The following is a 26,198-nucleotide window of genomic DNA, read 5'->3' as shown; positions in this document are numbered from 1 at the left end:
TTCTCTTGTGCAATCTATAGAAAAGGTTGGCAAGGGTTAACAGAGGGCAATATAGGGATAGCAATATAAAGCTATTACAGCAGATACATTAGGCATTGTTTGCACAGATTCAAAATGCCATTCCCTAAAACATGATATGGTAATACAGAATATTATTGTGTAACAGAATACAAAATAATTATGCAAAATGTAACATTAGGACTATACAGTACTATGCTACGTCAATAATTTATTATAGAATATAGTTTTGTGACAGATTTTAGTTATGTCATGTCTTAGTTTAAATTGTTGAGCAATATATTTCTTTTTGATTTGAGAGAGCAAGAAAATTGAAAGATCTAGTGGCATTGAGATTCTTAAGAAATGCTGCTGTCGTCAAATGAATAGAGATGCACACGCCACCTAGTGGTTGCAGCTTCAAGAGTGAAATTTCAAAATGACATCTAAATAAAAAAAAAAGACTCACAAGTCTCCAAAAAGTAAATTGTAGACATTAAGGAAACTGCTTTAGTAGATTGCATTTTAGAAATGTAAGAACATTTTTTTCCTCTGGCAAGGTTCTGCTTCTGTATATTTAATTGCAGGCAAGACCTTATCCAAGTAACATTTAACTGCAGAATTGTATTTCAACAAAATACAAAGAAAAAAAAAATCATGGGCAGGTAATTAGCATTATTTTCTAATTTGTTATAATATTTGGATGTACTATTGTTTTTACCACCCCCATGACATAATGCCACCCAATCACTGTACTGTACTGCGGACTCCTCCTCTAAAAACTTTTCTTGCAACAGGCTCTGGCATTAGAGTCCAGGCTGTAACATATAAAAAGCTGTTATCACTTACAAAATCCTGTAGCCAGAAGTTCCTAGCAAGCAGAGATTTGCTTTCACTGAATTTATGACAGGATACATCCCCCTTACAAGGCTACACACTTCACAACACAGCTTTGGCGTTTGACTTGTGCAAGGTTCACATTCTGTTGCAAGGTAAGACTTTGGGATTTTCTTGAAGAGAAGCTTAAGATTCTTTTCTGTTTAAATCTTTCTAAACTTTGTTCCTGCCAACTTCATCTTTGTTTTATACATAAATGGTAACAACTAAACATAGCAACTCTGTGTTGTAATATTATTTGTATTCATTTAAAGCTCTGTATTTATAAAATATGTTGCTATTTTATTGCTTTTAGCAGAAATTATTTATATTACATGATGTATCTTTTTATTTTTATTATTTCTTTTGTGTTTGTTTTTACAGATTTCAAGAAAATCTTAGAATACTCAACATGATGGAAATCTGTTGTATGGCTGCTGCTTTTATACTATCACTCCTCTGTGAAACATGTGGTTTAGTATTACCTAATTCCACACAGTTATCATCATCAGCCAGCAATTCCATGATCATAAAGTCTGATCTGAGCGCTCAGTTGGATTCCGCAAATATCACCAAGGCCAGAAGAAAGCGCTATATTTCCCAAAATGACATGATCGCTATTCTAGATTACCATAACCAAGTCAGAAGTAAAGTCTTTCCACCTGCAGCAAACATGGAGTATATGGTGAGTGACCCAAGACAGACTCTATACAGTACATACAGGATTTTAATATACTGTATATCAATTATATCTTTATCTAATTAATCAGTATACAATACACCAAAAGTTTTAGACCCCTTAGTAAAGCACTTTATCTAAATATTTGCATACATATATTGTACTCAATATACACTGTTATGTCTTTTGTGTTTGAGCAAAGATAAATGCTCCTACCTTACATTATTCATCTTTATTGAGAAATATGTCAGCGTTATATTATGTCTTTATATAATATATGTTGATATTGTATACTGGTGAGCTGGCTATAGACATTATATTGATATTGGCAGATCCTGCCATTTTCCGCAAGAACCTCTGACAATTTATTGTGCATAGGTAATGTTGTTCTATAAATTGGACAAGTTGGATTTTTCCTGTTTGATTCTAATGTCTTATTAGTGCCAGAGGTATCTAACAGTAGCTAACCCCTTCTTATGTCATAGAGATGAATATACACTTTTGGGCAATCCAAAGCGTGCATATTAATGGGAGAGTCAACGGGGTTAGTTATCTGCTGAAACATCTATTGCTCTGGAAGTTTATTAAGTATAATCCTCCAAAAAAGGGCTTAACTGTCATAAATAATATCCTCAATGGGGCAATATTTCTAATGATGAGTAATCCTAGAAATGAATGAAAGGCTAAACCAGTTATAAAGGGTAACATTTTACAATGTACATTAAGAACTGAGAAAAAACTTTGGGAACCTAGTAGTGGTGGGTAGTCTACATGCTGACCATGGCTTGATTCAATATGGAGCTAAGTATGCATCAAATGGGGAGAATATTTTAATGCATTAGAAGAAATTCTGTTAAAAAGAATTAAAGGCCATCATGTAGTTTTTGCGTACTATAACTGTAGACTGTAAAAATGTGTGCTACCACATATTCACTGTTAGGCATCATATACACAGCCTGTCCCTATGGCTCAAACCATTGAGAATATTTCTGTACTACTATATCCAATTAAGGAGGTTGTCCACTTTCTGAAAACGGATGACCTATCCACCGGATAGGTCATCGGTATATGATCGGTGAGTGTCCGATATCCGGACCCCGCACCGATCTGCAACTCCGGCTGCCTCTGTGCACCAGATGTTTGGAACGGGATGCAGTAGTTGGAGCCAGAAGCAGATGGCTCCGACCACTGCATAGCGGCTGTTTGGCAGAACTGCAGCTCTGCTCCTATTCACTTGAATAGGAGCAGAGCTGCAATACCGCAGCTCGGCCGCTATTCTTGGACCGGAGCCATCTTCTTCCGGTATCATCATCTGGCGCCCGGAGGCAGCCGGAGAGGCGGATCGGTGCGGAGTCCAGGTGTCGGACACGCACCAATCATATACTGATGACCTAGCCAGTGGATAGGTCATCAGTTGTCAGAAAGTGTCATCCGACAATTTTGTTTCTGTTGAATTCATATGGAACCTGATAGAAAAAACCCCTCTGTATAACTCCTTATAAAATTGGAGACATATAGTGGTAGAGTATTGCAATTCAGAGATTGTATGAAGCCGTGATACGGTCATGTGCATAAGCCCTTACAGTATGGTCGCTGCTAGCAACTCTTATCTCCATGACATATTTTCCCTCACACTTGGAAATCTATCAGTCATACGTTAATTATGTTTTTCTTCAGAGGCTTTAATTTGCAAGTGTAGACAGTCATATTGCTGCAAATATTGATCTATTGTAAGAAAAATATGAAAAATCTTAGTTGGAAAGATTAGTTGGATCTATCATGTGATCTAATAGACACAAAACTGGGAATGTTCTACAATGGTGGAAAAACAATCTTTTTCATTGGTATTCTAAAGTGGTTACCTTAATGTTACATTATGTAATCCTTGGAAGTTTTCTTTTAAGAGGCTCTGTCCCTAGTTTAGTAATGCCCTATTGTGTCCTAAAATGTTAACTATTTTAAAGTTATGAGTTTTTTTCAAAATATGTAAATGAGCCTTTATTAGACAAGTGGGAGGTAACAGCAGTGATTCTCCTGAGGTGGAGCTTCCTCACAGCCTCTGATCTCGTTCTATCAGCATGAAGCTGCTTCACACAGTGTGAGAGACTGAGGCTGGAGGGAAGGGGGATCACTTCAAACAGCCATATAGCGGTTCTGGTGGCATATAAAAGAGGAGATTCTAATTTTTCATATGACACCAAGATCGCAGTTAGCTGTGACACAACCGAGATATCACCACTTGAAAACACAGTCGAGAATGGAAGCTGTATACTGGGCAGGGAAGGGGGAGAAAACATTACACCGCCCAGAGTGGAAAGAAAGTCACCTCTTATTTCGCTATTAGAGCCACATTAGCATATTTAGAAAAATGCTCATAACTTTGCAAATAATAATAATTTTTTTAAAAACAAATCACACTGTAGTTATCAGCAGCAAAGCGCCTATTAGATTAGTTACAAGATAGGGAATTAATAAACTGGTGACAGAGGCTGAAAACATTTTTTACTGTGAACATAACGGACCTTAAAATGAAATAATGCACAATGCTTTGGTTAAACATTGGTGGAACAATCAGGTTCTGATCAATGGCAGTTTCTGTAATGCATGACTGGTAGTAGTATCCTCATACAACCTGTAGGAGTGCTGTATTATTTTGGAAACTTTGCCAGCACCATAAATAGCAGCATGAACTCAGCTGCATACTATGACAACTATGTTAGATAGATATGGACTATGGATACATTATATAATCTTTAGGGTATGTTCACACGGCTCGATAGCGTTGGCAAACATCTGCCCATTGAAAGCAATGGGCTGACGTTTGTCTGTTCACACGAGGCGTATATTTACGCTTCGCTGTCAAAAGATGGCGCGTAAATAGACGCCCGAGCCAAAGAAGTGTCATGTCACTTCTTCAGACGTAAATGGAGCCGTTTTCCATGGACTCCATGGAAAACCATCTCCAGTTACGTCTGTAATGGACACGGCGTTCAAGCGCCTGCACATGCCGTTACGGCTGAAATGACTACGGCTGTAATTTCGGCCGTTACGGACGCTGCCGTGTGAACATACCCTAAGACTGCTCTAACTTCACAAGCACTTTAGTTTATCTTTGAACTATATTGAATACATCAACCTCCTTTGTTTCAAATAGAGAAATGTTGCTGATTAACATGCATTATTAGTGTAGTTTTCCTTTAACCCTTTCCCGTCACAGCCATTTTTTTGATTTTCGTTTTAATTTTTTCCTCCTCACGCTTTAAAAGCCATAACTTTTTTATTTTTCTGTCGATAAAGCGATATGAGGGCTTGCTTTTTTGCGGGACGAATTGTAGTTTTTCAAGGCGCCATTTATTGCACCATATAATGTATTGGGAAACTGGAAAAAAAATATTTGTGGGCTGGAATAGGAAAAAAACAGCGATGCCTCAATATTTTGATGGGTTCTGTTTTTACAGCTTTAACCATACAGTAAAAATTGCATGTTAACTTCATTTTACCGGTCAATACGATTACGGCGATACCAAATTTATATAGGTTATTTTTTATGTTTTACTACTTTTACAAGGAAGAAACTAATTGTTAAAACAAAGTGTGTGTTTTGTCGCCGCACATTTCATTTCACATTTGTAAGATCGTTGGTACAATACACTGCGATACTAATGTATTGCTGTATATTGTCATTTTTACAGGTTCCTGTTAAGCCCTGGGAAGCCAAAGAGCTGTCGGAGGTGGGCGCCCCCTCTTTCTAACTCCTTAGATTCTGCGATCGGTATTGATCGCAGCATCTAAGGGGTTAAACGGCCAGAAATAGTGCAATCGCTGTTACTGGCCATTAGTCCCGGGTGTCAGCTGTAATATACACCTGACACCCACAGCAAACATCACCCCCCCCCCTCGCACCACGACGTGCTATTATGTCGTTGTGCGTGTAGTGGTTAAATAACGTTATGACGTCATTCAGTTTAACATGCACATACAATATAGATTAAATACTTAGATGTATGGATATACAAACTTACAGTAATCCAGTGACTGACTTAACTTTGAATGATTTGTTTAGCCAATAAATCGGTGCTTCTCGGATAACCCTATTTACTATGACGTTTTTCTTGGCATAAGCTTTCCAAACATGACTCGTTTCCTGGACTACATGAAAAATTGTTTGTAGCCCCACAGAAAGAAGCACTCCGAGAACATGTTCTCCTGAAATGTTTTACATTCTTACCTGTCTAGAAATATTACAAAACTTCCCCGAAATCTTTACAATGTTTGTAATAGCAATGTCAGGTCTAGTCACAACAGCTGGTTAACATGTTCCTGGGGCTGTAGACCACCAACAGGGCCTATACAATGCAGATGGTACTTAATTGATGGCCACATTCTCTTACTTCCTCTACGTCGGTGGATAGACTTTGATGTTTCTTGCATTGCTCAGGTCAGAGATTTTATGCAATAAATTAGCTTAACCATACATGTTTAGTGAATTGGTCATTTAAAATCTGTGAAACATCTGCACACAAACAATAATTGATCTATCTATCTATCTATCTATCTATCTATCTATCTATCTATCTATCTATCTATCTATCTATCTATCTATCTATCTATCTATCTATCTGTCTGTCTGTCTGTCTGTCTGTCTGTCTATCTATCTATGGCGCTATCTATCAAGCTAATTTCCATTTCCATTGATTTCAACTACAGTATCGATTCCGTCAAAACAACGGAACCCTTGCACATCTGAGACAAACGGAAAACATTGTCACCGGATCCGTCACCATTGAATTCAATGGTGATACAAATGGAAACCGTAGGTTTCCGTTTGTTTCAGTCAGGGTCCCGTTCTGATGGAAAACTCTGACGGAACATCATACCGGGACCCTGACGCAGATGTAAACGAAGCCTAACACTTATATTTTTGAAAGCATTCTTACATTTCAGCATTTGTCCACAACTGCCTAAAACTTTTGCACAGAACTGTATGTCACCAAATACTAGCTTCCTGTGTCATTTAATAACAGGGCTACAAAATGAATGATACGATTTCTAGTGCTCTCAAATGCCCCTGAGATACCCCTGTGGCACACCCTTCTGCAGGGTTGGCCCCGTACAGATCACATACCCCCAAAGCCCGCCATGTATACACTCTTGTGTACAACTGTTTGTGTACTTGCCATAGGTAAATTAGAATCTTCATTCAACATATGTGCAGACTCCCTTTTTTCTGTTCTGATTCCATTGCCATCTTTTTGTTTTCATTTTGGCTATTTTTAACTTGTGTCCTATTATAGAATATCACTTAGCTTAAATGTATTTTCCCATCGTGATAACACCCTCCTATATTCCCTATTAGAGCCGATGGGAAAAAAAAAAATGCAATATGCACAAGCACTCCAAGTGCACAATGCAGAAACAGCCCTTGGTTCGGCGCTGTTCTCTTCTTATTTTGCTTTTTATAGTGTTACCGTTGAAGGAATAGCTTTCAAGGGTAACACTATAAAGAGCAAAATAAGAAGAGAACAGCGCTGAATCAAGGGCTGTTTTTGCATTGTGACCTAGGAGAGCGTCTGCACATTCCATTTTTTTTTACCATTGTTGCCTAAAGGCGGATAAACGTCTTACACCCGGATCAGACCCGCGGCTTGCAGTTCCCCCACTTCACTACTATACCACAACGTCTACCAGGATCTTTTGCTCATAGCCCAAAAGGATTTTCAGGCTTCACATCCAAGAAGGAACTTGATTTAGGCTCTGAAGAGCTAAAATGTTGCATGGGTAAAACAAGTTCCTTCTTGGATGTGCTGCCTGTATCTCCTTTTTTGCATCGTTTTTGGGGATGTTTGGATCCAGTCCTGGTGGGCTTTGCACTCCTAGTTTTTGCAAATTATTCTGGTGCTGGTATTCTTTGTTTTGCAGTGCTCATGGCACAACACCATCAGGTGAGCATAATCAAGTATATGTACACTGTCTGAAATTGTCATGGGATGATTCCCTATGATGCTTTTTTTTGTCTTCAAAGTGACTTTCTATTGGAGCATATGCACGTCATAGAATAGTGGCCCGATTTGGGACTCTATGTCTAATATCCAGAGTGAAGAACAACAGTAAAAGAATGCTCATTGTGTAATTTGACATTTCTGGTTCAAGTATGAGGTTTCTGACCTTAATAATAAACTAACCTGTGGGTGAGGTAGTGCAACAAGAGGTGCTTTCAAACTCTTAGGGTATGTTTACACGTAGAGTCAAAAACGTCTCAAAATACGGAGCTGTTTTCAAGGGAAAACAGCCCCTGATTTTCAGACGTTTTTTGAGCAACTCGCGTTTTTCACTGCGTTTTCGCTGCATTTTTTACGGCCGTTTTTGGAGCTGTTTTCACTGGAGTCTATGAGAAAACGGCTCCAAAAACGTCCCAAGAAGTGTCCTGCACTTCTTTTGACGAGGCTGTAATTTTACGAACCGTCTTTTGACAGCGACGCGTAAAATGACAGGTCGTCGGCACAGTACATCGGCAAACCCATTGAAAGTAATGGGCAGATGTTTGCCGACATATTGGAGCCGTTTTTTCAGACGTAATTCGAGGCGTAAAACGCCTCCATTACGTATGAAAATAGGTCGTGTGAACCCAGCCTTAGATATAGCAGATAAGGAAATAAGCACTAGTTCAGACAGTAATGTCAAAAAGTAGAACATTTTATTTTATATTTTTCAATGTCAATTGACAGAAAACATATGCAATAAAATTGCCAAATGTGAATAAAATTTTTCACCCATCTGAAGGTTAGAGTCCTGGAAATGTCCCGGTTAGAATTCCATCATAGTCTTCTCAGTTAGATCCAGGGCTTTCGTCGATAGCAGAGACACCACGTGTGGAGGATTGGTGTCTGATAACACCTGTGCGATGTTTCGGGGGACTGCCCCCATTCTCAAGCATGCTTTATTTTATTGCATTTGTTTTCTGTCAATTGACATTGAAAAATATAAAATACAATTTTCTAATTTTTGACATTACTGTCTGAACTAGTGCTTACTTCCTTATACGTAATTTGACATTTCCACAGCAGTGTCCATAAATATGTCACCTGCAGCTTTCCTCAGGGATATTGCAGCCTGATTTTAGTGATTAGTTAAGTACTAGTGGGGCTCCAATAAGAAAGGGAGATGACCTGATGGGACAAGTAGTAGTGATTACATACTCCTGCCAAAGAAACAAAATAATGAAGCCACACGGAGCCAAATAATACCATCATGCAGCGCCCAAATTATACCACAATACATAACACAAATAACACAGATATAGAGTCAAAAGAAAAATGGTGTACACTACCTGAACAAGACTCCTTTACAGTGTCAAAAAGCACTGCCATACACAGTATAAATAATGCTGCCATGCAGAACATAAATAAACAGTGTCAATATAGTGCCATTACATGTCCATATTGTGCCATATATGGACCATATTGTGCTAACAGTGAACATATTGTGAAATAAAATGTCCCAATTTTGAGTGCTCATGTTGTGCATTTCAGTGCACAACCTGCGCCTCACTATTCTTAAGTAGTGCTTTTTAGTGCCCTCTTCAACTTATCCTGTCTTTTTTCTCAGTCCCTGTCACGTAGCGTTCGTGAACCCACTGGGGCGTACCGCCTTGGCGGTATGGCAGCTGGCCAACAGGGCGCAGGTCAGAGTCTATAGTTCATATAGGGTACCTGTGGCAGCTCAGACAGTAGCAAGGCAGGCTTGGCAGGAACTAGGCAGCAGGAAGACGTCAGGCGGGGAGAAGCAGGACAGGCATGGTATACAGCACAGCACGGCTACAGCTCAGTACGGCACTAGAACAGGATACAGGTTACAGGATACAGGAACAGGGAACACTGGGAGCAGGAAACCCTAGGGGACCATTTGCAAGACAGACTTGGAATACAACAACGCTCAGGCGTGGGAGCATGTGGCTGGGACCTTCTTATAGCCCAGGGCGCTCTGGGAGCAATTAGCTCAATCTCCAACATGCGTGCGCTCTGGCTTCTCAAGTCTGGACTGAGCTCGTGAGCGCACCCTGGTGATCACTGTAGAGCAGGACGGCCGTATGTGCAGACATCTCTTGAGATCTCTTGATTGACATATGTATTTTTTCAGCCGTACTAACTATGTAAGAAGGGTGTCGACTGGATGGAAGGAGTTCATGGTCAGCGACCACGGACGTTACAGTCCTCTTTTCTAGCCTGTTTCCTGATTTGCAGGCTGTAGGCCTCTTTACGCCTGTGGCTTGCGTGGTCTGCAAACAAACATAAGAATTCGAAGCCCACAGGTCTCTTTGAGTGGACATCGCAAATGCAGATGAAAGCACAGGCAGCAGGCCAGAAGAAACTTACTGACTGCACAGTGAATAGGAAGGCAGGGAACAAAGAGCTCCCCTGCAGCTACCACTCTGATCTTAAATGCGGACTCGAGACTCTCAAATTGGCTCATATTTCTAAAGTAAAATCCACGTAGCTGTCATTGTTATTTATAAATATGTAAATTAATTATAATATGGAAATTAAGCCATGTCTTTACATAGAGATGTAAATGGTCCGCCAGACAGTACATTTCTATTACAGCAAGGACAGAATGATTGTAAATTAAATGACAACTTTTGGTCACACAATGGTTGTAGAAAAATCACAAGTTACCACAATTGTTGCACTAAATGCACAAACTTATTCTCCCATAGAAAAACATCAGCTAGCGTTCTGCCCAGGGACTCTATCACTGCTCCTGATGACGCTGTACATATATAGACAGTGATGTCGGGAGCTCCCCGAGGTATATGTTTAATGTATACCTGTCATGGATACCATACAGTGGCACCCATCACCCATAGGCTCCCATGTTTAAAAATGTATACCGTGTGTTATAAGGTTTTTTTGTGGAATCCCTCAGGATGGAATAGCGTAGTCTTATACGCTATTCCATCCTTCAAAAAAAGGTATACCTACCAGCCCGAGGGAGGCCAAAAGGACACTCTTTTGGTATCCGTCGGGATAATGAAGCCCTATGAACACGTTTATCGTGTATGTTGGAAGAGTTAACGACGTGCACGATACATGTAGGGCAATAACATGATGTGAAAGGGGCCTTAGCCTTAAAGTTGCTCCAAGGTGGAATTAAACTTTGAATTATGTGATTTATTCTTTCATGATTTAACTTCTTTATTAAAGTGACGATACTGAGTGACTATTTTGAATGAGCCCATATGAGTAGACCCTAGAACTGCTTCATGCTTATTGGGGCCAAGTGTAATTTTTTTTTTATATTTAGTTACTACTGCATAATTATTAATTTACATTTTATAGACATAACACAAAGCAGATGTTAAATGACCAGCAGAACTCCACTAAATTAAGTTAATTATTTGGGTAATATATTTGGAGCAGCATATTGCTCTTTTGTGGGCAATGCTCCAAAGTAAGTTATATCATGTTTGATATATATAGTATATACCCAAGCAGAGACTACCAGCACTCAAGGACAAACTCCAAAAATGGTAGCGGGTGCAGGCAGGTAATCCTGGTCCAAGGATTTTAGAATATGTACCGTATATGTAATGGTCATTTAAAGATTTTTTTCATGTCATTTTTGTAGGTAGTTCTAACATCTCTCAAGATTTATCACAAACTTGTGCATGATTCAGTGTATAAAATATGTAAGAGTAGTCAGCAGCATAACAAGGCTCTAGCCTGTCCATGCCCATTGGGTCCAGCATAACATAGAAACGATAGCATAGCATTTCTCCCTCTGGAAGTGTAGGAAGTCTGGATTGTAGAGTGGAATGTCAAGAATGATCATCTGTTACCTTGACAAGGACCATCAGTCAGCCAAATGTGTGCGGAAGCCTTTAAGAATATATTATGAAATTGGCTGAATTTCTAAAGATGTAGAAAGCTTGAATGGCTTGTGTATCAGAAACAATATGTAATGATATTTTTATATAACACATTATTTCACTAACTGTACTATACTATGCCTGAAGAATACTGAGAACGTATAGTCTCTCCAGCCAAAGAAACATTGAATACATTTCATATTTGGAACTTAATATATAGTATTGAGTATTCCGAGCATTTATATTTGACATATACTGTACCTTACTGTCTATTATGATAGAGCATATACAGTTTTTGCGTGACTGCAAACATATAGCTGACATAGTAGCACCATGGGCATACAGTGACAAGGTTGGAAACTTACGCAAGTTGGTCTTTCTCCTGGTACATTTCCTTGATGGTCTTCAAACACCCCATGTCTGTACCCAGTTCAACCCCATCTGACTCTGTTTGTTACTTTTTATCTACTAGTACATTGTGATCTTTGATTAACTCTAATCATTGAAGACAGAGGAAAATAGGCAGCATAAATATCCATATCCCTGGTGGGGCCGAGATGGCACTATTGGTCATTTATGTCATATGGGAAGAACCATACCCATCTTACCAAATCACCAAACTGGAAAACAAAAATCAACACGATAGTTGCTAAAAAGTACACTTGTGTGAAAGTTAGATAAGGCTATACTGTGGATGGCACTACTACTGGACAGGCAACACTATATGACTGGAGCCACTGTATAATTGAATATTTGTTGGGTGGGACTACACTCTAGTATATGGCTTTCACTATTACATGGCTAGTTGTAACATTCCTGAATCTACAGAATGAGGCCTCATGCACACAGCCGTGCCCGTAAACATGGCCCGCGATTGTGAGCACGTCCAGCCACCGCAATTTTGTGCTCTCATGCAAAGTATGGGAGCACGGCCCGTAAAAATCGAAAAGTAGGACATGCTCCATAATTCCCGGCACAGTTCTATGGCACGGACACCCTTCTGTATGCAGAACTGGGCGGGTCCATAATTGCTGACCATATTGCGGTCTGCAATTACTGAGTTTTTTTTACGGTCGTGTACATGGGGCCTGAATCATACTGTGGCTGACATTTTTGTAGTGACATTACTTTAAGTTAGTTTTCAGAAAAAGCGTGGTGAACAGCAGCACACGTCTCCCAAGTTTCAATCAATAAGTTATTTTATTGGTCAAACATCCAGTAAAAATGGCCATTTTTACTGGATGTTTGACCAATAAAAGAACTTATTGATTGAAACTTGGGAGACGTGTGCTGCTGTTCACCACGCTTTTTCTGAAGATTACATTACGTCAGACTGGGTTTGTCTGATTTTACAGCGTGACACCACTCCTGATAACGGGATTTGTGCTGCTTCAAATATTGTATTTTTTGGATTACTTTTAGTTAGGGCACTACTATGTGGAAAATCTGCTTAATGGAACTGTGTGGGACCTATAGTATATGATAGATCATTGTTATATAGGTCTTTTGTCCTGCATAACTATGTTATCCAGGAATACTATGTACCTGGATCCACTGATGCTGGCTGCTTATATGGAATGGAATCTAAATCTCATAAGAGCCCATGTCATGTGGGTTTGGACTGTATTTCATGGGACTTAGAGGTCACAGCCCTCAGAGATTCCTCTCTTCAGGAAAATGGTTAATCTCAGGATGTTGAAGAATAGTCTTAGGCCCCATGCACACGACCATATAACCGCGGATCGTAGCACCCATTCAGTTCTATTGGCCGCGGACACCTTTCCGTATCACTACGGATGGGTGTCTGTGCCGTAGATTTTATATGGGATCACGGCCCAAAAATGCCGGAGGCCATTAATGGCTATACTTACCATGACGATGCGTCCCTCTGATGTCCTGACATCCTGATGTTCTGCAGCCCTGGGATAATGTATTATACCATGTGACCGCTGCAGCCTGTGATTGGCTGCAGCGGTCACATGGGATGAAACGTCATCCCAGGAGGCCGGCCTGGACGAAGAAAAACTAAATTCCAGGTAAGTAAATTATTTTATTTTTCTTGAGTTGCGATTTTTGTGACGGAATTGTAGCTTTTCCGCCGCAAAAATCTCAACATCTGCTATTTGTTGCGGGTTTTACCTCCCTATTGAATTCAATGGGGAAAACCCACCACTAAAAAGCAGCGATTCCGCTAACACAATTGGTCAATTTATTTGCGTTTTTTCCGCTATTCATTTATGCAGCGTGTGGATGAGATTTGTTCAAGTGTCATCCACTCTGCTGCTACTGTATTATGCTGCAGAAAAATTTGCAGTATTTACGCCACGTGTGAACTTACCCTTATTCTAAGCAGGTGTATTTTCAGAAATAGCTATATTAATAGTTACTTTGGAATATGAAACTTTTGTCTTTTTTGGAATGTGACTCCTTGAATTGCATTTCATTTATTGTTTCTATTATACTAATATTAAATAACATTTATTCCTGCGCTTTGGCCCAAATCTAGCTTGGTGGATATTTTGTTGTTACATTTTACATATTTGCTACCATTAAGTTTGGCAATTATATTTAAAAAATTGCAGCTTGTCTGAAATAGTATTAAAAAATACATCTGTTTGTTTCGTCAGCAAAAACACTGAACAAATATGGAGTGGTCCATTGTTACAAGGCTACTGGGAGATAGAATGCATTTTGTTTATACAGGTGTTGGCTATAGTCAACATATAAAGACTCAGTATAGAGGGCAAACCAATAAACTGGAGAAGACTCAAAGTAAAGCTACTTTTAATAGTAGTTCCTTTGTTAACACCCAACTTCTCGCATATATTCAAGTCTACTACCGCTACTACAGTACTACTACTTTTTTTTCTATAAGACCTTTGGAAGTTTAGTTGTTCGGTGTTAAATAATATAATATTAAGCCATTATCACACATGCAGGAAAAGTCCTTCTGAAAATATGCCTGACAATCTGCTGCATAATCTACATATGTTACAAGCAGATTTTGCCCTGGATTTCACCTTTTGCATTGAAAAGGGTGAATTCCACTGCGAGAATATTTTTTTTTCTACAGCATGTGAATTTGGTTTTGTATTGTATTTTGCTGTGGATCTACAGTACTGCACAGCAAGAATCCACAACGCGATGTGTGCACATGGCCTTAAGATACAAACAGCAGACCCAAATTTAGTTATGGCACCCATATAATCTTTAAAGATGACCTGTCACCTGCCCAAAAAGATGCAGCTGACATCTCAGTTAGATGGCGTTTTTTTTTTTCTTCTAGCCCCATTGTTCTTGAGATATTGCTGCCATTAATTTTGGTGCCCAATATGCAAATGAGGCGTTTGACTATCAAGTGGGCAGTTATCCCTTGGCTGGTGAGCAGTGTTAACCAACCACTAGACAGTCAAAGGCCTCATTTGCAAACCGGGCACCTAAAATAATGGCACTAATATCCTGGAACAGAGGAGGCCAAAGGAAAATAAATAAATCCGGAACCTGTGAGGCGTCGTCAACCTAACTGAGATGTCAGCTGCAGTTTTTTGGGCATGTGACAGGTCCTCTTTAATACTATCAATTATGAAAGATGTATTTTAAAAATGTAACATCTCCCCTTTTACTCCTGTCTTTAAAGACAAAGGCCCTTAAGGCATACCTGCAGACAAAGATCAAAAGTTGACATAGGTCCAATGTTACATGTGTAATGTCTGAAGTATTTTTCTACAAAGTTCGGTGTTATTTCCTTAAGACCTGTCAATGTCTTTTTATTCTAAACCAATACATTTTTTTAGTTCACATGGTGAAAAAAACAGTCTTGTCGTCCAGTCTCCTTGCTCAAAATCATTAAATCAGCATATTCCCTGGGCTATACTCCTTCCCCTCCTCTTCCCTCATGTTTATGTCAGTTAGTGTGAGTGCCCTCTGATTGGCAAGTTCCTTCTGCTTCCTATTAGGAGCATTGAGAGTTGACGAGACAAGCAGAGCCCACACTGTGCATTGCTGTCCAGGGAGCAGAGAAAGAGAGTCAGCAACACACACATTGCATGTAAGTTTATGGATGGAGAGGGGTGAGCAGGGGAAAGAAGTAGGAGCACAGTGAGAAAGACACATGCTGCTGGTAAGATATCTATGTCACCCCAGTGCTGGATTCTCAGCTACACTACTCATTACTTCTGAGTACTGCTTGAGAAAGATTTTGTGTTGGAACTATCTATCTATCTATCTATCTATCTATCTATCTATCTATCTATCTATCTATCTATCTATCTATCTATCTATCTATCTATCTATCTATCTATCTATCTATCTATCTATCTATCTATCTATATCTAGTGTGTGTGTGTGTGTGTGTGTGTGTGTGTGTGTGTGTGTGTGTGTGTATAGATAACCATTAGGCTCCGCCCATTCGTTCAGAGACAACTGAGATTTAGAGAGAGCCTGCAGAAGGGAAAACTGCTAAATACATATACTATTGAAAACAAGAGAAAAAGGAGTCATGAGCCAAAAGTACACAAAGAATATATAATTTTATTAATACATCAAAATACAAAATATATAAAAACACAACGAGGTAATAAAACTGAGAGTAAACAAGTGGATCAATGATCCAAAACACCTCAACATAGGTATGCTAGAAATACTATGTAGAAAAAAGGTTCTATAAGCTGTGGATGAGTTAGGGGAGGAAAACGCACTGCTGGCCAATACAGACAATGCTGAATCACTGCAACAGCCTGTGCATGAACCTACCACCAAAAAACGCATGCATATCAAATAGAAGAAGATAACATCTATGAGAAGATCAAAGTGGAGTAGCGTCTAACCCTGCTTAGTGCAGGGTCCTAGATATCGGACAGAAGAGGAGATAACCTGCAATGACCCGATATGCAAGAGAACCTACATCCGCATGACAAGAACCAATGAGTGACTGAATGAGAGCTTACCCATGGAGGACTTGGAAGTGAAATGATCCGCCTAGTGATAGAGGCACCCCAACGTGCGTTTCGCGTATGTCGCTTCCTCAGGGGGTGTGACTTACTGTGTATCCCGCTCATATATGTAGCCCTTACTGTTATTTGTAAGTGTAATCCGGTGTGTCCTCTTCCTAGGTCCACGGCGCATGTGCGGAAGTGCTCGATGTCACGGGACCTCCATCCCCCGTCGTCACACGGGCACCGCGCCTGCGCGCCTCCAAAGACGCGTCTCCAGGGAGACAGCGCAGGCGCAGAGCCAGCGACAAGACGAAGGGAGACAGAGACGGACACCCAGCATTCACGCAACACGCGCAACCCCATGGAAAAGGATAATGTGAGTATCAGTGTCTATGTCAGTAATTAGTAAGCCTGAAGTAATTTCCTCAGTCCTCCATCCAAGACCATACATTAAATGTAAAGCAAGGATTTGTATAGTAGTACAGTATAATCGACAGATTTAAAGAAAGTAGGATATGTCCAATGTTAGATTAAAGTAATGAACAATAATCAGAGCACAAATAAAGAAATATAATGATAAATAAAAAAATATTATTTATCATTATATTTCTTTATTTGTGCTCTGATTTTTGTTCATTACTTTAATCTAACATTGGACATATCCTACTTTCTTTAAATCTGTCGATTATACTGTACTACTATACAAATCCTTGCTTTACATTTAATGTATGGTCTTGGATGGAGGACTGAGGAAATTACTTCAGGCTTACTAATTACTGACATAGACACTGATACTCACATTATCCTTTTCCATGGGGTTGCGCGTGTTGCGTGAATGCTGGGTGTCCGTCTCTGTCTCTCTTCGTCTTGTCGCTGGCTCTGCGCCTGCGCTGTCTCCCTGGAGACGCGTCTTTCGAGGCGCGCAGGCGCGGTGCCCGTGTGACGACGGGGGATGGAGGTCCCGTGACATCGAGCACTTCCGCACATGCGCCGTGGACCTAGGAAGAGGACACACCGGATTACACTTACAAATAACAGTAAGGGCTACATATATGAGCGGGATACACAGTAAGTCACACCCCCTGAGGAAGCGACATACGCGAAACGCGCGTTGGGGTGCCTCTATCACTAGGCGGATCATTTCACTTCCAAGTCCTCCATGGGTAAGCTCTCATTCAGTCACTCATTGGTTCTTGTCATGCGGATGTAGGTTCTCTTGCATATCGGGTCATTGCAGGTTATCTCCTCTTCTGTCCGATATCTAGGACCCTGCACTAAGCAGGGCTAGACGCTACTCCACTGTGATCTTCTCATAGATGTTATCTTCTTCTATTTGATATGCATGCGTTTTTTGGTGGTAGGTTCATGCACAGGCTGTTGCAGTGATTCAGCATTGTCTGTATTGGCCAGCAGTGCGTTTTCCTCCCCTAACTCATCCACAGCTTATAGAACCTTTTTTCTACATAGTATTTCTAGCATACCTATGTTGAGGTGTTTTGGATCATTGATCCACTTGTTTACGCTCAGTTTTATTACCTCGTTGTGTTTTTATATATTTTGTATTTTGATGTATTAATAAAATTATATATTCTTTGTGTACTTTTGGCTCATGACTCCTTTTTCTCTTGTTTTCAATGTAACTTCGGAGTTTCGCTATTTCCTAATGATGCTTTTGGAGGTGTCTTGACACCACTGTGTGGGTGATACCTAGCCAAATTACCATACCTGTGAGACAATTTTTGTTATTAATTAAATACATATACTAGTTATATAATGGTCAGAAATAGTGTTATTCCTCATGTACACACATATGACAGCTAATACTGAAATGATAGGTACGCTTTGATATATTTTTGTTGGGAGCTCTCTGAAATTATTTAGCCTTTATTGAGGTGTTATATAAACTATTTGATTTTTTTTATGTGCAGCATATCTTAGGGACATAAGAGGCTGAAGAAGCAGACTATGACTGCAATTAGGTCAATCACTGCTTGAAAATGCATCCAAGTCTAATGTTATACAACAAAGGCAATCTGATCATTTCAGCATAGAGAATAGATAAACTGGCACACAGCAAGTTGCTTTTGGACTCTTGAAGAATAAGTCCCTGTATCCAGCATTAAGATAATAAATTGCTGAGTGCAAGCTTGAGGTCTCCAAATTCTTGGCATTTTGGACAGATTTCATGTCTCGGTAGGGGGTGTTTGTGGTTTGCTTTCAGCTTTTTTTATATTTGAATCTAGTTTTAAGATTTTTGCAATCTTTTTTACTGTTAGCACTTATGTTTAGATAGCATGTAAAACATAAAAAAAAAATCTCCAAATGGAGAAGCCACAAATGATAACCAACAAAAGAAATTCACAAATACAAGGTATTGTTGAGTGGCATTTAAAGACTTGTTTGCAGGGATGTAATTATAAAGGCAGAGCCTTGACAGCTCCAGAGCCATAATGCAAAATCTATAACAGGGTCCCTACCTAACATGGGTTATTTATCATACTGGTGTTTGTCTTATGTGGCAAAGGTACCCCCTATAACGAAACCCCAGGGCAGAGGGTGCAGTCACATGCGGGCCCTAGAGCCTGAGAGTTTTAAGTTATGACTTTGCCTGCTTGACTTTGCCAGTCTATTAGATTGATTATAGAAACAAATCTGCTCCTGTCATAGTCAAAGACTATGTCTTGGTTGTCCACATCTGTTCCCCATTTTTTTTTCCTTCTGCTAAACCCAATGTATTTTTTTTTTTTTACCTCTTTTGTTTTTCATTTTCTCTTTCCTTTTCATCTTCCCATCATCTTTTATTTCTTAAAGGGAATGTGTCGCTAGAATTTTATTTTTTTCAGTTAAACAATTAGTATTTGAGTGATTACACATTGTTTTAATTTTTTTAATTTTTTTTACAAGTCAGGAAATATTATAAATTAGATTCTAATTTATAACATTTCCATGTGTTGGCCACTAGAGGGAGCAGTTCCCAAAATTGCAGCATGGTCACTGTGGTAAAGCAACCTCATTGATTTATGCTGCAAATTTGGGGTGGACACACTCTCCTCTAGTGTCCTCACACAATCCCCCCTCCCTTCTTCTGGCTAGTGCCAGGAGAAGGAGGGGTTTGAATGTCTTAAAACCTCCTGTGTGCCGCCATTTTCTGAGCGACAGCACAGTGTAGGAGGATTAGATACAGGGCTCAGCAGAGAGTATCACACGAACATACACGAACATAATACACACATCATACACGAACATAAATTACCTGTGCCTGCCGCCGCCGCCTCCGCTGGTCTACACTCCTATTCCTTGCGCCTTCGCTTCGTTGAACATATCGCCGGAAGCCGCGGCCGGAAGTTGTCATCTTACTGTCCGGCAGCAGCTTCCGGTCCACATGAAAATGGTTCCGGATTTCGCTCTATGAACGAGCTTCGTTTTGGTCTGTGTGGGAGCGGTGAATGCGGCGTTCCTACACAGACGGCGTATGCTTCTGAGAATGGAACGGCTCCCGTTCGCATTCTCTATGGGGTTGTCTGTGCCGTATAGCATCTCTGTATGTGTCGTTAATCGACACATACAGAGATGAAAAAAAAAATGGCAGCCCCCATAGAGAAGTAAAAGTTTGAATACAGTAAAAAGTATTAAGTGACAACACTAATAAATACATTTTTGTTTATATTTTATTAAAAGCAATATAAATAAAAAAAATACAAATAAATCATGACACCTTCCCTTTAAGGTAATTTTATAGCTCTTATTTTAACCGTATACTCATTCCATTCATAAGTGGATGTCGTAATTCATTTCTGTACATTAAAGATGAGATGCATGTACGAAACTATTTATCCATTATTTATTTATTTATTTATCAATGTGGCACGTCACTGCTAATATAATAGAATACAGAGATATTCTATGTAGGTCCAACTCATAATGCTGTACATGATGTGACATGGGGAAATTGTTGAGGTCAAAGCCCTCCATGTAGTGATCTTTACTGTAACTACTGTAATAATGTAGGGCTTAACATTAATTTATTATCCAATAATAGTATACGATAATATACAACAGAAAAACCTTATCAATACATCTTGTGGCCTTTTACAAAAATATTTTCTAATGTATTTCCTTCAAATGTCTGTAAACTTTTTATCAATTGAGAATGATTAGAAAACGTTATATTTCATGCAGGTGTGGGATGACACCTTGGCAAAGTCAGCAGAAGCCTGGGCTGCCACATGCATTTGGGATCATGGACCACCTTACTTAATGAGATTCCTTGGTCAAAACCTCTCAGTGAGAACAGGAAGGTATGGATATGATTTATATTATACTTTTATTACAATATGTTTTAGTACGCAGTATATGTTTCGATTTCTAAATTTACATTTACAGGAGACTTGTCTCCCTTATATACAGTGAAGCAAATAAGTATTTGATCCCTTGCTGATTTTGTAAGTTTGCCCACTGTCAAAGACATGAACAGTCTAGAATTTTTAGACTAGGTTAATTTTACCTGTGAGAGATAGATTATATTAAAAAAAAAAAAAGAAAATCACATTGTCAAAATTATATATATTTATTTGCATTGTGCACAGAGAAATAAGTATTTGATCCCTTTGGCAAACAAGACTTAATACTTGGTGGCAAAACCCTTGTTGGCAAGCTCAGCAGTCAGACGTTTTTTGTAGTTGATGATGAGGTTTGCACACATGTTAGATGGAATTTTGGCCCATTCCTCTTTGCAGATCATCTGTAAATCATTACGATTTCGAGGCTGTCGCTTGGCAACTCGGATCTTCAGCTCCCTCCATAAATTTTCGATGGGATTAAGGTCTGGAGATTGGCTAGGCCACACCATGATCTTAATGTGCTTCTTTTTGAGCCACTCTCTTGTTGCCTTGGCTGTATGTTTTGGGTCATTGTCGTGCTGGAAGACCCAGCCACGAGCCATTTTTAATGTCCTGGTGGAGGGAAGGAGGTTGTCACTCAGGATTTGACGGTACATGGCTCCATCCATTCTCCCATTGATGCAGTGAAGTAGTCCTGTGCCCTTAGCAGAGAAACACCCCCAAAACATAATGTTTCCACCTCCATGCTTGACAGTGGGGACGGTGTTCTTTCGGTCATAGGCAGCATTTCTCTTCCTCCAAACACGGCGAGTTGAGTTAATGCCAAAGAGCTCAATTTTAGTCTCATCTGACCACAGCACCTTCTCCCAATCACTCTCAGAATCATCCAGATGTTCATTTGCAAACTTCAGACGGGCCTGTACATGTGCCTTCTTGAGCAGGGGGACCTTGCGGACACTGCAGGATTTTAATCCATTACGGCGTAATGTGTTACCAATGGTTTTCTTGGTGAATGTGGTACCAGTTGCCTTTTGATCATTAACAAGTTCCCCCCGTGTAGTTTTCGGCTGAGCTCTCACCTTCCTCAGGATCAAGGATACCCCACGAGGTAAGATTTTGCATGGAGCCCCAGATCGATGTCGATTGACAGTCATTATGTATGTCTTCCATTTTCTTACTATTGCACCAACAGTTGTCTCCTTATCACCCAGCGTCTTACTTATGGTTTTGTAGCCCATTCCAGCCTTGTGGAGGTCTATGATCTTGTCCCTGACATCCTTAGAAAGCTCTTTGGTCTTGCCCATGTTGTAGAGGTTAGAGTCAGACTGATGAATTGAGTCTGTGGACAGGAGTTTTTTATACAGGTGACCATGTAAGACAGCTGTCTTTAATGCAGGCACCAAGTTGATTTGGAGCGTGTAACTGGTCTGGAGGAGGCTGAACTCTTAATGGTTGGTAGGGGATCAAATACTTATTTCTCTGTGCACAATGCAAATAAATATATATAATTTTGACTATTTGATTTTCTTTTTTTTTAAATATATAATCTATCTCTCACTGGTAAAATTAAACTAGCCTAAAAATTCTAGACTGTTCATGACTTTGACAGTGGGCAAACTTACAAAATCAGCAAGGGATCAAATACTTATTTCCTTCACTGTATTTGACATAGTCACATGACCGCAGAAGCAATCTGGTCGGGTACATATAGAGTCGCTGTATGTTATGGTCATGTGACAATCGTGACTGAGCGACACGTCACACTGCACTACACCAGAGGTGTGACCTGTAGCTTTTATGTGTCATTTTTAATATTGGTGTTTTCTTATGTAGGAGAGGGGCATTTTTTTGTTTGTTGAAGAAACACGTTCATATACTCAGATATTGCGAGTACTATATTGATCACCAGATCCTCTGAATCCCGGTTCTAGTATTTTAAATGCTCTTCCTCCTAAGTCTTATATTCATTTGGAGTAATTTTCACTTTAAGGGGTGCCTGTGCCAGGTGTGCTCCAACTCAATACACACATGTAATGCACACTTATCACTCTAGGTAAACATGTTTTTACCATTGAGAAAGATCGGGACATAGACTTTAAAGACTAAATACCTTGGTATAATTGGCATTTATTTAATCTGACCAGACATACTAAGGATTGTAGCGCCATAATATCTGGAAAGCCTCAGTCCAGATGAAATCTGTACCTTTCAAAATCTGTGAGGCTGAAGTGTACACAAGTATTGTCACAGTTATGTATATTGCATTTCTAAAGAACTAACGATTTTAAAACATTTGCATAGATACCAATCTATAGTACAACTGGTAAAACCATGGTACGATGAAGTGAAGGACTATGCATTTCCATATCCTCAAGACTGCAATCCCAGATGTCCTTTGAGATGCTTTGGACCAATGTGTACCCATTATACGCAGGTAACATGACTTCTTCATGGTCAACATAGTTTTTTTTTACACATTTCTGTGTTTCTAAAAGAAGCCATGAAATATGTTTTATATTTTACCACACAGATGGTTTGGGCAACTACTAACAGGGTAGGCTGTGCAATCAATACTTGTCACAACATGAATGTCTGGGGCGCCGTATGGAGAAGAGCCGTCTTCTTAGTCTGCAACTATTCACCAAAGTAAGTAATCTATCATCTATCTATCTATCTATCTATCTATCTATCTATCTATCTATCTATCTATCTATCTATCTATCTATCTATCTATCTATCTATCTATCTATCTATCATCTATGTCATCATCATCTATCTATCTATATCATCATCATCATCTATCTATCTATATCATCATCATCTATCTATCTATATCATCATCATCTATCTATCTATATCATCATCATCTATCTATATCATCATCATCATCTATCTATCTATATCATCTATCTATCTATCTATCTATCTATATCATCATAATCTATCTATCTATATCATCATCTATCTATCTATATCATCATCATCATTTATCTATCTATCTATCTATCTATCTATCTATCTATCTATCTATCTATCTATCTATCTATCTATCTATCTATCTATCTATCTATCTATCTATCTATCTATCTATCTATCTATCTATATCATCATCATCATCATCTATCTATCTATATCATCATCATCATCATCTATCTATCTATATCATCATCATCTATCTATCTATATCATCATCATCTATCTATCTATCTATCTATCTATCTATCTATCTATCTATCTATCTATCTATCTATCTATCTATCTATCTATCTATCTATCTATCTATCATCTATCTATCTATATCATCATCATCTATCTATCTATCTATCTATCTATCTATCTATCTATCTATCTATCTATCTATCTATCTATCTATCTATCTATCTCATATCTATCTATCCATCCATCTATCTATCTATCTATCTATCTATCTATCTATCTATCTATCTATCTATCTATCTATCTATCTATCTATCTATCTATCTATCTATCTATCTATCTATCATCTATCTATCTCACATCTATCTATCTCATATCTATCTATCTATCTATCTATCTATCTATCTATCTATCTATCTATCTATCTATCTATCTATCTATCTATCATCTATCTATCTCATCATCATCTATCTATCTATATCATCATCATCTATCTATCTATATCATCATCATCTATCTATCTCATCTATCTATCTATCTATCTATCTATCTATCTATCTATCTATCTATCTATCTATCTATCTATCTATCTATCTATCTATCTATCTATCTATCTATCTATCTATCTATCTATCTATCTATCTATCTATCTATCTATCTATCGGTCTCTTTTCTCTAGCTTTGCTATGGGACCCTTTGATTTCTAGTTACACCTGTGTATCTATCCTTTTTTTTCATACAATTTTAATTTTCTGTTTTAGGGGAAACTGGATTGGAGAAGCGCCATATAAAGTTGGAGTTCCATGTTCTGCATGTCCACCCAGTTACGGAGGCTCTTGTACAGATAATCAGTGCTTTCCAGGAGTTACATCAAACTACTTATACTGGTTTAAGTGAGCTGATCTAGTGTAGGATATTATTTTGTAAGAATCCAAAATTTGTGTTAGAATGTTGTCAATTTTTACAGTGGGACATGGGAAATATAGTGTGATAAATAGTTGTAGAATATAATATCACTGAACAAGCTTCATCCAGAAAGATTCAGTGATTAGCAACATATCACTAATGTATTATAATAAAGGCCAGTGTATTACAGGTATAAAAGAAGTCAACTTAAAAATAAATGACCTAATACAGATGAGACATGGCTGTCAAAGAACAAATAAATGTCATTTTAAATTTCTGCTGCATTGTCACCATTGGAATACAGCACAAGGACAGGCTATCTAAACTTATCTTAGCACATTGCAAATCACTATACAGTTCTTAATATGCCGAGCTTCCCACAAACAGCCATATTATGGAGATTTGGGCCAAATACCCAATGGAGCATTCCATCTTTTCTTTATTACTATTTAATTTTAGAATGACAGGGATAACCAGAACCGGCCTTATATTAGATGGTACCCTGTGCGGTACCCTCTCTCCTCCCCTATATGGTGTATGTTCATACAGTGCACAAATAAACATACAGCGCCTGATTATAAGAAATATTAGATATGGAGCCCAAACAATGGTGCCATTCCTTGGGTACATAACCTAAATAAAATGCTATACAGTGCTGCCACCATCATATGCTGCAAAAAAATAATATATTATAATATATATAATCATTTATATATATATATATATATATATATATACAGCAGTGCACACAATGTAAATACTACCTTACTCAAATAATCCCTACATATATTGACCAAATAACAGTTCCATACATAAAGTAACAGTACTTTACAATAATGGTAAGATTTATGGTTGTTGCAAGCCTTGGGTTACAGGCCATCTCCGGTGCCCACGTCAGCAGGCGTGGTTGATGCTCCCTGTTCAACCACCCAGTTTGCCCACCTCAAAGGCCGGCCCTGAAATAAATAATTTAGCCCAGAAATTGGTATTAATATCTATGGCAGATCAGCTGAATAGAATTAACTCATCGGTTCTCAGTAATTCTATTAGTTGAAAGTGTTTGCTCATGTAAAGAATATAACTAGAGGACTTGAGGTGCTTTACTAAGTTAATCAAAATTGCATTTTACACACGTAGATTTTAACATTTAAGTATGTATATGTGTTTTACTATTTAAAGTGTTATGTTACATACAGTATAACCTGTTTGTTTTTTTATTGGATACAGCCAGTTACATTAGGTGCTCAACATACCTTTTGGTGCTATGTGCATAATTCTGTTGAATCAGAAATATACGTTACATTTACAATGTAAATGCACAAAAGTTAAAATGAGTAAATCGTCCATGCCTCAAGGAATAAGCTCTCTCCACACTTGTATTATTCACTTTCCGGTATTTTTGACAGCAAGTATAGCTTAAAAATAATAAAAAAGAAAAGTGCTCA

The 26,198-nt window shown here is 38.7% G+C and overlaps 1 protein-coding gene across 2 annotated transcripts; it reads left to right on the top strand.

Annotated features, from left to right (window-relative positions):
• Positions 1-875: 875 nt before the first annotated feature.
• On the top strand, positions 876-25,307 carry PI15 (peptidase inhibitor 15). 2 transcript variants are annotated; one of them, XM_075826106.1, is made up of 6 exons: positions 876-989; positions 1,258-1,558; positions 20,531-20,649; positions 22,993-23,125; positions 23,222-23,337; positions 24,609-25,307. In XM_075826106.1, exons 2-6 carry the CDS (start codon positions 1,286-1,288, stop codon positions 24,742-24,744), a joined length of 777 nt encoding a protein of 258 aa, XP_075682221.1. In that variant the 5' UTR covers positions 876-989; positions 1,258-1,285; the 3' UTR covers positions 24,745-25,307. The 2 variants fall into 2 exon arrangements, with proteins under 2 accessions (XP_075682221.1, XP_075682222.1); XM_075826107.1 differs by lacking the exons at positions 876-989; positions 1,258-1,558 and adding exons at positions 7,171-7,494; positions 15,374-15,465.
• Positions 25,308-26,198: the final 891 nt, after the last annotated feature.

Source organism: Rhinoderma darwinii, chromosome 5 (assembly GCF_050947455.1).
Source record: "Rhinoderma darwinii isolate aRhiDar2 chromosome 5, aRhiDar2.hap1, whole genome shotgun sequence".
In the NCBI taxonomy this organism is placed as follows: domain Eukaryota; kingdom Metazoa; phylum Chordata; class Amphibia; order Anura; family Rhinodermatidae; genus Rhinoderma; species Rhinoderma darwinii.
The sequence above is the reverse complement of the archived record's forward strand: the minus strand, read 5'-3'. Positions and strand labels throughout refer to the sequence as shown.